The sequence below is a fragment of the Prinia subflava genome, chromosome 13 (genome assembly GCF_021018805.1).
Source record: "Prinia subflava isolate CZ2003 ecotype Zambia chromosome 13, Cam_Psub_1.2, whole genome shotgun sequence".
Taxonomy (NCBI): domain Eukaryota; kingdom Metazoa; phylum Chordata; class Aves; order Passeriformes; family Cisticolidae; genus Prinia; species Prinia subflava.
The window spans coordinates 1,311,952-1,326,113 of NC_086259.1; the positions used below are offsets into that span (position 1 = coordinate 1,311,952).

Consider the following 14,162-nt stretch of genomic DNA (forward strand, 5'->3'; position numbering starts at 1 on the left):
AGATTCCATCACCAAAATTTGCAGAAGTACTTAACATTAGGAATTCCTGAACTTTAAAGGGGAGAAAATATTTTGATATCCTTAAGTGCAGTGTTACATACATATGATTCTTGACAGGCAGAATGAGGCCAAGGGACACATATCCAAAACCCAACACACAGAAAATCAGATTTTCTGATGCATGTCCATATTCACACTTTCATGCCATAATCAAAGAACAAAGACCCTTAAAAGAAGCCATGCAATTTCCGTTTATTGAAATTATAAATGAGGAGTCTTTCAAGGAGTCAAACATTCTGAGGGGTTGAAGAAATTTATTACAAGGTAACTCCTGCAGCAGCATTCTAAGGAATTTTAGGGTATCAAGGTACTATAGTTTTGGTAACTGGTAGAGGTTTCTCTGAGCCATAAGGAAACACACCTGTAAATTCCTATACACCTTCATTTCAATTGCCTTAGACTCTCTTAATGCTTGCCTGGATTTAAAAATAACAGAAAATGAAAAAAAAATGTGATCAGTGACAGCAGGAAACTTTTTACCAGGGAGTTCACATGTTTTATATCAACCCCAAACTTCATTACAGCCCTGCATCCATCACTGCTAAAACAAGGAGAAGCTGAACAGCCTAAATATTGACAGCAAAGCTGTTCTGATTGTGAGAACTTGCTCTGCAGGCTACAAAAGCACCCAGGGACAGGGAGGTAAAGAAGGCTGTCCGCACACGCGTGGAGCTCCAGCTCCACGTCCCTACAAACAGGATCGGTGGGAGCACTCTGCAGTGTCCTGCAGAGCAAATGAGTGTGTGGCTGACAGAAACTGCCAGTGGAACTTGGATCATAAAAAACCCCGAACTCCTGACAGGACATTCAGAAAAGGGGTCTCATTTCATTCATTCTTTACCTAAAAAGCTAATGATGCTTTTCTGAGAAGCAAACAAGGAGTTATAAAGCTCATACTCTTCAGTACCTACTGCAGCCCTGTTCCCTCTGTATCCAGCACCAGAGCATTTACCAAGCACAGTGAGAAACGTCCCCAACATTCCTGGTAACAAGTAGATCTTACTGCTGTAAAGTGGGTTTAGCTCTCGTTTGGACTACATGACTACATGACCACAATCCTCCTCCTAGTCCCCATCCAGCCCCACGGAATGATATCCTCCGCACAGCCAGATAATGCCGTCCATCCCCGTGGGTTTACTCCAGGCAGTCCCTCCCTTTCAGCCGAAGTGCTGGGCTGGACTCGGCTTTCCGGAGCCGCTATCCGCCTACAGCTCCTCATGCAGGCAGCGAATCCCCGCAGCAGCCCCGGCAGCGCCGCTCGCCGCTGCCGCAGGAGGGATGAGCGGCGGGGTCAGCCCCGGCATGTGCGGCCCCGGGCCCCCCCGCGCTGCCCCCGGCATGTGCGGCCCTGCCCGCGGGGCGGGGGTCACCCGCCCCCCTGCCCCCAGCCCGGGGCCGCCGGCTCCGGCCCGGCCCCGCTCCGGCCCCGCGCACGGCAGCAGGCGGCGGGGCCCCGCCGGCCCCCGGGGAGCCGCGGCGGGGGCGGATGGAGACAGCGGGCACGGCGGCGGGCTGGGGTAAGGCAGGGCAGGGCGGCATGGGGGAAGGTAGGGGCTGGAGCGGGCTGGGGGAAGACAGGGGCTGGAGCGGGCTGGGGGAAGACAGGGGCTGGAGCGGGCTGAGGAGAGGCAGGGACTGAGATGGGGTAGGGCAGAGGCTGGGGAAAGGCAGAGCCTCAGCCGGGATAAGACCGGCTGAACCGAGCCGCGGAAAGGCAAGAGCTGAGCCGAGCCGGGGTAAGGAAGGAATCAAGCTGGGGAAAGGAGCAAGCCGTGCCGGGGTACAAGGCAGGGGCCGAGCCGTGCCGCGTGGGGCAGGCTCTGAGGGACCATCCGTGCCGGCTGAGGCAGGCGGTGAGGAGCCGATCCCGGTCCGATGGGGCAGGTTCTGAGGGGCCGATCCCGGTCCGATGGGGCAGGTTCTGAGGGGCCGATCCCGGTCCGATGGGGCAGGTTCTGAGGGGCCGATCCCGGTCCGATGGGGCAGGTTCTGAGGGGCCGATCCCGGTCCTATGGGGCAGGTTCTGAGGGGCCGATCCCGGTCCGATGGGGCAGGCTGTGAGGGGCCGATCCCGCCCGGGTGGTGAGGGGGGCCGTGGGTTACCGCCCTGCCGCGGGTGCGAGGATCCCACAGCCCAAAGCACCGTGCCCGAAACTTTGTGTGGGCCGGGCCCCCTTCCGAAAAGGGAGCAGCCCGTTCCCGGCCGTGCCCGCGGTGGGAGCGCAGCGGGCCGGGCAGGGCAGCGCCAAGACCCCGAGCCCAAGTCTGTGACACAGCGAGCGACTCTCGGGGATCGGGCTTAAAATCCGTCTGCAGTCGCAAACGAGCTCATCTTTTAAGAAATCTAAAGATTTGGTTATTTAGGGCACGTTTTCCTCGTGTGCATTTTGTTGCCTGTAAATATAAATCTTTGAAGAGCAAGTTATAAATATTAATGCCTAAGTGCATAGGGGGAGTATGTGTATCAAATTTTAGACAAAATTTATTCCAACGCAGTTTGGCACACACACGCCTGATGTATTCAAGCTGCACTCACACAAATCAAGTTGTGTGGTTATTCGGTTTACAGTGGTAGGTGCCTATTTCAGAGACTGGTGAATGACTTAACAATAATTAGCATATTTATGTAACACATTGTTGTTTATACGTGGGGTTTGGAATCTGAGAGGCATTAATCTAATTTCCTGAACAGGAGGGATTCCTGGAAGTATGAAGCAATGGCTTGTTTGGTGTTTCCCCCCATTTAAGCTACATCTCTGTGTGCATTCAGGGTCTGAGATGTGCAATCCTGCCCAGAGAGAGGAGGTGAACCTTAACTCAGCGTGTTTTGAGCTCACATCTGGTACTAAACAAAACTAAACTGCTATTAAGACCTTTCTCTTCATTTTTCCCTTTTTAGTTATTTTCTTCTATCTTCCTCTCATCTCTGGAAGCTCCATCAATATTGGGATAGGCAGCAATTATTCCAATCTTCGTAAGTAATCTCTTTTTCTTTCTTTTTTTTTTTAAACTGCATTATTGGCATGCTTTGCAGTCATGTACAGCTGCAGGAATATTATATTTAAAGTTCTCTAGCAGATAAACATCAATCCAGTAAAAAGCAAATAGCTTCCTGACTGAGAAAAAACTGAGTTAAAAGAAATGTCTTTAACCTTGTCATCTTTAGGCAGACCAAACTCACAGAAATTACAGAGTTGTCTGAAATGAAGGACCATAAAATTTAGTGTCAGGTACAAATACTTAAGTATTTTGTTTTAAAAAAAAGAAAAAAATCCTCCTTTCCGCATTTTCTCCCACAACAACAAACTAGCAAATTGACAAATGGAGCACACTGACATCAGTCAAAATTTATATCATTTTGGCACTCACTAGTGAAACAAATGTGGCTAAAAATTACTTCCAGTCATTGAAATAAAACAATTCCTGACGTTTGACTTCCTTCTGCTCTCCTCTTTATGACTGCCTTTTGTAGTCATTACATGAAGGTTTTTTGGAAAGGAAATGCAGCATTATAGGAGCCAATTATCCTCGTGTCAGTGGTCCTATTTTGGCAGAAAACCACGTGCATGCAGAGAAGCAGGGCAGCATGTCCAGTGTCTTGTATGCAAGAGTGCCTAATGAGAAAAATATACTCACAACAATTAAACCCACCGAGAGTCCTCTTGGAGCAAGGGCTGCAGCTCAAGAAAAGCTGTGCTATAATGTTATAATTAATGAGACTGTGACTTTGTAACACTGTTCATTCCCATCATGGCTGAGAAATCATACAATTAAAGCGCAGTTTAAAGGAAGAGCAGACAAGAAGTTCCCCTAATTTACTTCGGAACATACATGGAAGAACTCAAAGTCAATCAGTCATTCACAGACCAGAAATCATACCCATTTTAATGTTTGCTGTCACAATAGGTTGTGACAGCAATACAGTCAGAACCCAGAAGCTGGCCACAGTAGGGATTTTTAGAATCTATCCCTAAGATAGCTTTGGTAACTGAGAGCAGAGTTTGGTCGGTAAAGGTGAAGACAGTGCAAAAACCAAGTCAATGCCAAGTGCTGTCTTTCAGATTGCCTAGAAATCCCTTACACTCCTCCAAAACACCACATTAAAGCTGGGCTGAAGAGCAACTGCAAAATTCTTAGCTGCTGCCTAATAGATGCCCAGTTGGCATCACCCAAGTCACAGAAAATACGTGATAGCAGTACGGAAATGTGGACATTGGTATTAGCTGCATTGGCAGTCTCCTCATTTGTTAGTGAACTGCCTGTGGGCTTGGCAAGAAAATCACTGTGTTGTGCTGGTGTTGTTACAGGTCAATATTGCAAAAAGAATGCTGAGATTATTTTCCCCTGGAAATGTTTGGTTTATATAATGCACAGAGTGATGTTTCCCAGCACTTCATTGCAGGACAGCTTTGTATTGCAATGGGTTTAGATAGCAGAGTTCTGTAGTAGCACAATTGCAGCAAACAGTTCGGAGGAGTCTGAGGACTGCTCTCACTTCCACTCAGGTGCCTACAAAATTAAGTGTTTAGACCATGGTTTTCCTTCAGCCTCAACTCAGGCAGGCCTGACACTCTGGCCCTCTCCACAAGGGCTCCCAGCTTTAATTCCTGTAATGCCTGGGCTCTGAAGTGTTCCATCAACAGGAACAGGTGATATTAACACAGTACCAGGTGGGCATTATCCAGAAACCAAACCGCTGCTCATGGGATGATTTTACAGCAAATGTGGACAACTGGAGTTACCCCAGGCTGTTTGGAGTGCCACAGGAAGGAGACTCCACAGTGGCCTCTACAGCTCTACAGCACTCATGTAGGCCAGGTACCAAAACTGTTTGCTCTCCAAACACTGAATTTCTTAAGCAAGGGCAAAGGCCCAGGAGCAGGACTGCTCTCTGCCCATACACAGTCAGCTGTGCCTGGGGAATCCTGCTCTTGTCCAGGACAAAGGGAAAAAGTCCCACGAGCAAAGTCCAGGAAAGAGAACACTCAGGGATGGAGCCCAGTGACTTCAACCACACAGAGCCAAGGTGGGCTGACAGGGTCAGCATTTAACAGAACTTCCTAGTCAGACGTAGAATTTGTTTCGACTTTCCTGCTTTATATGTTTCTTTCTGAGAGAAACATTGTCTTTTCTTTGCAAATTGTTTCTAGGTTTTTGTCAGCTGTTTTTGGATGGTTGGTTGGTTTTCAGAATAAAAAGTCAGATTTATCTGTAGAAAATAATTAATATAAATTATTAATCAGCAGTCATGAACCTCAGTCTGTGTTTCAAATGCTTAATTGAAGGGGTGCAAAAACTGTCAGAGAACTAAAAATGCAGAAAAATTATTCTATGCAAACTACCTTCCTTTTCTGCATGTGCCTGCCTCCTCCACCTCCTTCCCTGCACTTCAGAGATTTATCTGAGGAAAGTTGTTGTAGACACAAGTAAAACCAAACAAACCAACTCATCATTCAATCAATTACCCAGATCATACCAGTACATATGTATTATTGGAAAAAGATAGTTATTTCCAGCTCTTTAGTGACTCTATAGTTATGTATTCAAACTTTAAGTATTTATGATAGTCCCATTCAACTACATCCCTGCTTTTATATCTAAGAGCATAAGAAATGTCCAGAGATATGTAATATATTCATTTGCATGCATGAATGACAAAAAATAAAGCTTTAAAATATATAGACAGCATTTTAAAATCCAGCACTAAGATTCCTTTCTTAGAATCTTTAGAGAGTCTACAAACTTATTCTAACTAAACAAAATTCTCTCACCAAATCAAGGAGGAACAGAAGCATTCCTACTGGGGCTCTCTGCACACAAAACCCCACCTAAGACAGGCACAGGAACACCTCCCACAAGGGAAAAGGGCAAGAAAATCCTCGTGCTGGAATCCACAGAGCCACCTTGGAGGCTGTCCCTCAGTACCTTGCTTGGGGACAAGAAGAGCACAGCTGGCTGCCAGCTGTGCTGCCACAGACTCCAGCAATGAGAGCTGCACCCTAAGACCCCAGGACAGCAGTGAAAGGATGAATAAACTTCTACTTATTAACAAGGAGCTCTTTCTGCACACAGCAAGAATAAAATGCTCTCTCCACTGCTGAATACTGGGGACTCTGCAGCTCCTGATGGCAAATCCTGTCTTTTTCCCACTCCCAACTCAGCCAGTTTAGTGCAGTTGTCTGAGGCACAGACACAGTTCCCAATGACAGGGAGCACAACGTCAGCAGGGACATAACTTCATATTCCTTGGCATGGGTGGAGCCCAGTGCCTCAGTCCAAACTGGGGAAAGACTGGGTGATTTGGGGTCTGTGCAAGCACCTTCAGGAGTTCTTCTGGCTGTCCCAGACTTGAGATATGCAGAAAGACAGGAGACTGCTTCCAGCTTTGGTGGGTGCTGCTGGCCTGGAGAGGTACAGAATGCCAGGAGTTTCAGAGAAGGCCTGACAAATCTGCAGCAAGACTTGTGTGCAGCACAGCAGGACATCCCCTTGCACTTATGGGATGCCTTAAGAAGTGCCAGTGATCAAAGCACCAACATCCACCACCCATTATCAGTCTCTCTATCAAAAATGCCAGATACCACGTAGGTCTGCCGTGCCTGACAGTGAGGGACATGCACTGCAGTTGCCCCCCTCTTCTCTTAAGTGCACAGCAAAATTTAATCCCCAGAATAGTCTGCTCTTTTCTTCCCTCACTCTATTTCTTCTCCAAATGTGGATGTTTTTCTGAAGGTGCTGAAGAGGTTCCCATCTCCTTTTCCTTAAGGGCATACCCCATATCTCCCTACAGTTTTCCACATTGCACTTCATGTTTTAATGACTCCAGTTGTGCAGGAGGGAAGGATGCTTAAATACCTACAGAACCACACCTTGGAATCCTTTGTTCCTCTCTCCTACTAAGTAATAGCCACCTTTCTGACATCAGTTCATATTATGATGGCTTGAAATCATCTGTTAGATGAAGAATAATTTCTTCACCTTTTAATTTTTTATTAGGCTGGAATCTGCACTAGGAAGGGATCCATTTCTCTCCAAGCCTGACAGTTTCTCATCCTCCTGTATGAGGATGTAAGCTGACAAATCCCAAGTCATTAATTTACATTGTACCTACTGACTTAATGCTTTCATTTCAAGGAGCTTCTCCCAACTCACACTTCTCCACTTGAAATAATAGATTAGGAAATAATAGATGCATAGTCCCCATGCACCTGCATTGCAAACACACAGAGTCTAGTCCTAACCTGCTCCCTAGCAAATAAATAAAATGATGCTTCAGTTTTTGGAGGGGCTCTCATCAAGCTGCTACAAGCAGCCCAATAAAGAAACCTCTGAGAGGAGAGTAGGGGGAGGTTTGGTTTAGATCTTGTTTGAGCTATGTGTTCAGGCACACACCCAGATACCTTTATGCAGAGCATCTCTCCAGGAGAGGTGGACTCCTCTGTAAAGCTTCCCTACAGTTTGTCCTCAGATGCTTTGAAGTCTTGGCCTCCAGTTCAGAGCTAGCAGAAGCAATTGAGCTGACTTTGACAGCATTTATGCAAACAGGGATTTTAGCTCCAAGACTTAATACATTTCTTGCTGGAACTTCCTGAGATACCTCTGACTTTTTGTTTTTGAATGACATTATATGACATAGGGAAGCCTACAGTCCTCAAGAACCTGTGGAAATAATTCACTAAAGGACATTGCAGCCAAAGGCCCATGACCTCTACTCTTAATACAAATAGTTCTTTTATGACATTTTGTTTCTGTGGGCTCTTTAATTCTAAGTTTCTTATCTTTTAATTGCTCTTTTTAGTTGCAAGCATGTTAATCCCTCTGTTTCTGTCTTTAAAATGAGGATTTGTCTTTCACCAATTGTTTATCCCTTCATTGACAAGTAATCTTTATTAATTTTATGGTTTAAGAAAAGCAGCTCTATAAGGATCTGATCTTTACAGGTTTTCAGCATCCTAGCTTTATTTTGATTTAGCTGCAAAATTGCTACAAGATTACTTCTACTTAAAAGGCCCAACTAAAACTGAAACTCAATCACTCTAGGTTCTGCACTAAACAACTGGCCTTGTCCTTTCAGATAACAGGTATCTAGAAAACACAAAAGGTGAGCAGGGAAGGCTGGCAAAAAAAAAATTAATAGCTGGAAATTACACAGGAACTTAAGGAGAAAGTCAGGCTCTCCTGGCTGCTGGGTTGCTGTCTGTCTGTTACCTGGCACTGACTCTTGCTAACAAGAGAATAATTCTCTGAATTCAGTTTCCACTTACTGAGAACCTGTAATGGTTTTTTTATGGCTAGATGACAAATGCAGGCAGGTCTCCATTCCAGTGGGGAAGCTGTTTCTACAGCAAGGCCTCAGGATTTAAAAAGATGAGCTTTACACAAGAGATCCCAGATACTCTTAGGGAGAGAGTAATTGTGAGTTCTTAAGTCCCAGCTGGAAGACCAGTTCTTACTGGGACCCCCTCATATTGAATTTTGCTTCTAATCCACACTTTAACATTTCTTCTTATTAGCAGAGATCAGTATTTTTGTTTATTTCCAAGCTAAACTACTGAGGTATAGACTGGCTGCTTTCACTCTCTAAACACACAAGCCCTTGGCCCAAACAATTGGCAAGAAGTACCAGGCTTTTTTAAAGAAGTTGGTCACAGAAAGCCCAGCACAGAAGACCAGAGCTTCTAGAAATTTGCAAACCAGGTTTCCTTGTTGTCACCTCAATGTATTGCCCTGAAACTTGCTCCAAGGGCAATGGTTACACAGGGAACCATAGAATCCTCACTCCCTGGGCAGCAGAGAAAGGGTAAAGCCCTGCTGCCTTGGCAAGACAATAAAAGCTCTGACAGGTAGATTAACTGGGGGTTATATTTTATTTTATTTTATTACTAATTGCTGCTTTATTGCAGCAGCCATTTTGACAAGTAGCCTGACAATACCTAGTCACTGGATATTGTGATTCCAACTCTGCCTCAGAGACACATCCAGAGAGGAATGTGAATCCAAAGTGATTTCTGGTTTGGCCTGGAACTTGGGGCCAAGGGAAGAACACACACTCTGCAAAGAGGAGCAAAAAGGAGGAGCTATTTGGGGTGATTTTTGTACGTCATCTGAAGAGTACATCAAACTGCACTAATGATCACTCTCCTCACAGCAAACACATTTGTGGAATCAGATGTTCCTTTACAAAGAATGTGGGACATTCAGTAGTAGACTGAAAACAGTTCCAATGCATCCTGCTGAGTGCTGTGGCTGTACTGCACATCTCTGAACAGCAATCCCAACCAGAAATGCCCAGGTATTTATGGAGAGCACAGAATCAGAATATCACCAGTGCTTTTTAACTACATAGACAATTTTATAAAATCCTCTTAGAACAGCACAATCCTACATGGAAACACAAGTGGAAACTGCACTTTTGCCACTTGATCCTATTAATCAATCTGAAAGATATCTAAAAACCTGATAGATAGCTAAAAATAGAAAAAAAATCCCTACATTCAGAGCTTTAGTTCCATGCTTCTGATTAAAAAAAAATAATCAAACAAAACACCATGTTTCTACTGAATAAAGCAAGCTGTAAATTGGAAATTTTCCTAAATTGGAGACATAAGATCTCCAACTCTTCGGGAGAGCTGCAGCATCCGTAGAAGTTAAAACAAGAACTTTTCCTCAGATTTTCAAATTATGATTCCCAAATAGAGGCAAGGACAACATGGTAAAATGCAGGGATAAGAGTGATACCAAGGTACTGTAGTAGTACAGAAATGACATCCTGTGTCTGTCCTCTGGTTTAAGGGTATTGTACATTTCTTTAGTTGCCATCAGTACAAAAATACTGAGGAACTGGTGGGCACAGGAAGTCACCAGAGAGATAAGAATTGTGTTCCTTATTTTGTGTTTGGCACAGGTTTCTGTGTCATGCTCCTCTAGATCATAGATACAGAGCATTAAACTCAGCCTGGGCCATGAGTGGTTCATTCATTATCACTCAGTGGCTGAGGTGACAACTGTGTACCCACTTCAACAGAGACACAATTCAGGGGTCATATGGCTAAAAAAATGTTATTAATAACACGGGAAAATTAGCTGCAAAATATTACCTTTTATTACTGTATTTTAATATTGATGCTGATTAGTTTTCAACTTGTGGGTCAACTTTTTGCATCACATTTATATAATACTGCCTCTTAGCCGAAATTGGACATGTCCATTTTGATGTTCTTAAGTTTCCAGTTTCCACTTGATAAATCCATGAACATTTGCTGATTTAGAATCTAAACTCTGCACCCCATTGCTTGGCCCTCTCTGATGGGAACAGGTGAAGAAGCAGAAAGGGTTTCTCTGAGCGAGGCTCCTTACATCCCTATCATCCATAGGAAAAACGGGTTTCAAATCCATTTTAGTTTTAAAACATACTTTGAAGACAAAATATCCTGTGGCAGCATGTACTGGGACAGAAGGATCACCTTGGGAAGGAATGCACTTTTTCAGCAGTGAAACACTGTCTTGGTTTGAAAGACAGGTATCTGCTAGGAAGGGGGCAGGACCTCCCTAGAGATGGAGAATTCAAATCCCCTCCCTCCAAATCAGTCTCAAAAGAATTTTCATTGCAAAGAACTGAAAGCTCATTATTTGCTCAGTCAGTTTGTGATGCCTCTTTTCCTGCCTGCTGGCTGTGCCTCCCTCTCTTCCTCAAAAGAACACTGACGTATTTTTAGTCTTCATCGTTTTGGGGATAATTTTACAGCTCCCTTTGAGAACAGATGGGAGATTTGTATCATCTGGACTCACAAAACACATAATTTACACTTGCTACAGCTGGGATAGGTTTGCACATCCATTTTTTTAACCATCATTGTACCCACTGCTTCTCAGTCCAAAGGAAATTGGATCTGCCCATGTAATGTTTTACAGTTTACAATCTGAATGGTTCTCCCTGAGGATAACAAAACATCACTGTGTGTTTGTGGTGTTCTCATAAAGGCCAGATCCCAAAGTGACTTCCCCAGTTCCACAACAGCTGGCAGAACACAAAGCACAGCATTTCCTCATGGGAGATGGGGTATTTGGTCTTGGTTTGGAAACACAGGTATCTATCAGGGAAAACCGGAGTTTCTCTTGGAATGGAGAATGCAAAAAACCCCTCCCTCCAAATTATTACAATTTTTTGCAATTAGGAGCTTTCAGGCAAAAAAAATTAGGGGAATAGGAATAACATTATAAACAATAATAATGTTAATATTATATAATATAATGTTTATAATATTATAAACATTATTATTAAACAATAATAGTTGTTTACTAGGAATATTTAAAAAAATACAAATGCAGTAGTACAAAAAACAAACAAGCCAACAAACAAAAGTCCTAGAAAACCCTGCCAGAGTCAGAGATACGACCTGACACTCTGTTGTCAGGGTGTTGGAACCAGTCCAAATAAATCTTCCTGGAGTGACAGATGTGGTTCTGTGGAGTAGAGATGATCCTGTAGAAAAAGGGTCCAGTGCTGGCAAGATGGGTCCGGTCTTCCTCCAAGAATTCAGTAGAAAACAGGTTCCCTTGGTGTTTGGGATTGCTGGTTTTATGCCCGTGGAAAGGCTTTGGCTCCTCCCACTGGGTGGAGCATCTCACAATGGAATGAGGTGATGTTATCAGTCATGTGAGAGGCCTTCAATGGCCCATTCACAGGGGATGTCCCTCAGAGGAGGATGGGTGCAGGAGGAGAGAATAATATCTCCCAAGAGGTTTCAACAGATGAAAATAGAATACACTTTTTTGGTTACATTTTTCAACCCAAGACAAAAGTGGAGCCAGTAAAGTGGTGATAGGTAAAACAGGAATTTTGTGTTGCAGGAACTGTAGAGAACTTTCCTATGTCCAAAAAGTGGTGACATCACAGCCAGTGGTGGAGGAGAATTGTGTTGAACTGTTAAAAAAAGGCACACTGAACAAGATACAAAAGGGAGCAACAACTGGAGCAAGTTCATAGAGGTTTAAAATAATTAGGGCAACTTTGAACTAGATTAAGAATTAAACAGATTTATGGAAGATATGAGATATTACCAGGACCAATTACTCCAATAAGTTTCCTAATAAATTATTTTCCCTTTGCATCATTTTCCTCTTTGACATTTGCAATGACTGTGCAACCAGTCCACCACCGATAAAAGTTGTTCCCATTTACATAAGGACTACCCTTGGCACCAAGAAGTATTATTGCTTAGCTGCTGCTTCTCTCATTTTTTTAAACTGTAAAAAAAACCAAAACCCAACAAAACCACAATGCCCTTGTCACAGAGGACACAGAAAGAACCACACAAGGACACGCTGGTGAGTGAAGCAGGAAAAGGGACGAATTTATTTACAAAACTCAGTTTTATACATTTCCTATGGGGCCTGTGGATTGGAGGATGGAATTCCACCTCTCAATTCACATTGGTCAAGCCAACTGTCAATCACCTTTCTCCTCCCACCTAGAAATCTGTAAACAATGAAAGACAGCAAAACACGGCCATTGTTTATAGTAGAAAGTGTGATAAAGTAAAATTTGTCACTCCAATATGAAGAACATTACAGAAGGCTTAGAAAAGTCTTCAAAACCAGGGTGACATGCCCTCAAAAACCCCACAAATCAACAAACAAAACAACCCAGGGAAGTCCATGCCATTTTACCTGAAATTGCCTGAGATGCCTGCCAGAAATGCAGAGGCCATTTGGGAGGTCCCACAATGTTCTGAAGGTACACAATGATCCTGGGAGGTGGCAGAGCTGCCAGGTGCAAGGGCCCGTGCTGAGATGTGCTGTGGCAGTGTTTTGTCAGTGCTGGTTATGTTTATGAATTGGGGACACTGCCATCCTACCCTGGAGCAGCTGTGCAGGAGGGGAAATCAAGAGTAATTACCCTAACTGCAGGGTTTTGCAGCTGTAAAGGGTGACAAAAGGTTCCAAATTAAAAATACTGGAGAGCTAACAAACCTCGTGGCAGCAGTGCCTGTGCTCTGCTGGGTGCCAACGTGCACCTCTGACCCTGTGTGCCTGAGAGCTCAAGCTCTTCAAGCAGGGCCTGAACCTTTGTTTGCCTCTGGAATGTTTTAGATTGCCCATATAAAGTGGCCTGGATACAACCTGAATTCATAATACTCTGCTGAAAATTAAAGCTGATTTCCAAAGAATCTTTCGGCACAAACTTCTTCCTTGCCAAACTTAAAAATATTTAATTTGGCCATTAATGAACTATTTTCTGTCTATTTTACTTCTCTTTCTCTTTACTGGAAGACTCTGCAAGTGTCAGTGCACACTCAGATGCACTTTTCAGACGATTATTTGCTTTTATGTACCATCCAAACAAGGTCCATTTCAATAGCTCTTCTGGCGAAATGGGAAAAAATTATAAAACAATATAGTCTTTGAATAATGTAGGAAGTTCTTACCTCTCTTTTCTTGGTGAATTTTCTGACTTCCTGATGTCCATAATTTTGTTTGTTCCTTATAGTATGTTAATAGATTCATAACCTAAGAAGCTGACGTATATTTACATGACAAGTTCTGTGTTCAATTATTTACTCAGTGGCTCAGTGGTTTAGATGGTTCAGTTGCACACTGAAATTCCATGGGATATTTTGTATTGTGAAGTGTAAAACACACAAGAAAATCTCACATACTTCCTTTCGCAGAGATGGCCCGATTCCTTTTTAAACTTTGTGTCATGCAGCTGCTGTTTGAATGTTGATGGGCATGAAAAGCCAAACTGCTGCTGGCAAACCCTCAGAGCTTTTGCCTGGGAAGGGGTGGCCCTGCTCAGATGTGACAAGTGACACCAGTCCCTCCCACACTCCCATTTGTCATGCAAATATATTTTGTACAGGTGAATATTAGCATGACCTGAAACTGCTTTTCTGGCTGTTACCATCTTTCCTTTGAGACAAGGAAATGTCTGTTCATTGCTGTCTGTGTGTGTAAAAATAAAAGGAACCCCAGTGCCCTATCAAAGGACAAGAGAAAAATACTTCTTTCCACTCTCTAGGCAGAGAGGGGTGATTCAGTTTTCTGCTCAGCCCCCCCAGATGAACAGTAGCCCTGGGACACGTCTTCAGTCATTTAACTGA

General features: G+C 43.9%; 1 protein-coding gene across 1 annotated transcript in view; it reads left to right on the plus strand.

The window, feature by feature from the left end:
• Positions 1-864: 864 nt before the first annotated feature.
• The window catches only part of BEAN1 (brain expressed associated with NEDD4 1), a 54,859-nt gene continuing 41,561 nt past the window's right edge, over positions 865-14,162 (plus strand). Inside the window, exons 1-2 of the mRNA XM_063410705.1 lie at positions 865-1,577; positions 2,960-3,034. Coding sequence (XP_063266775.1) covers positions 1,547-1,577; positions 2,960-3,034 — 106 coding nt within the window. The 5' untranslated portion in view covers positions 865-1,546. The remainder of the gene's footprint in view (positions 1,578-2,959; positions 3,035-14,162) is intronic.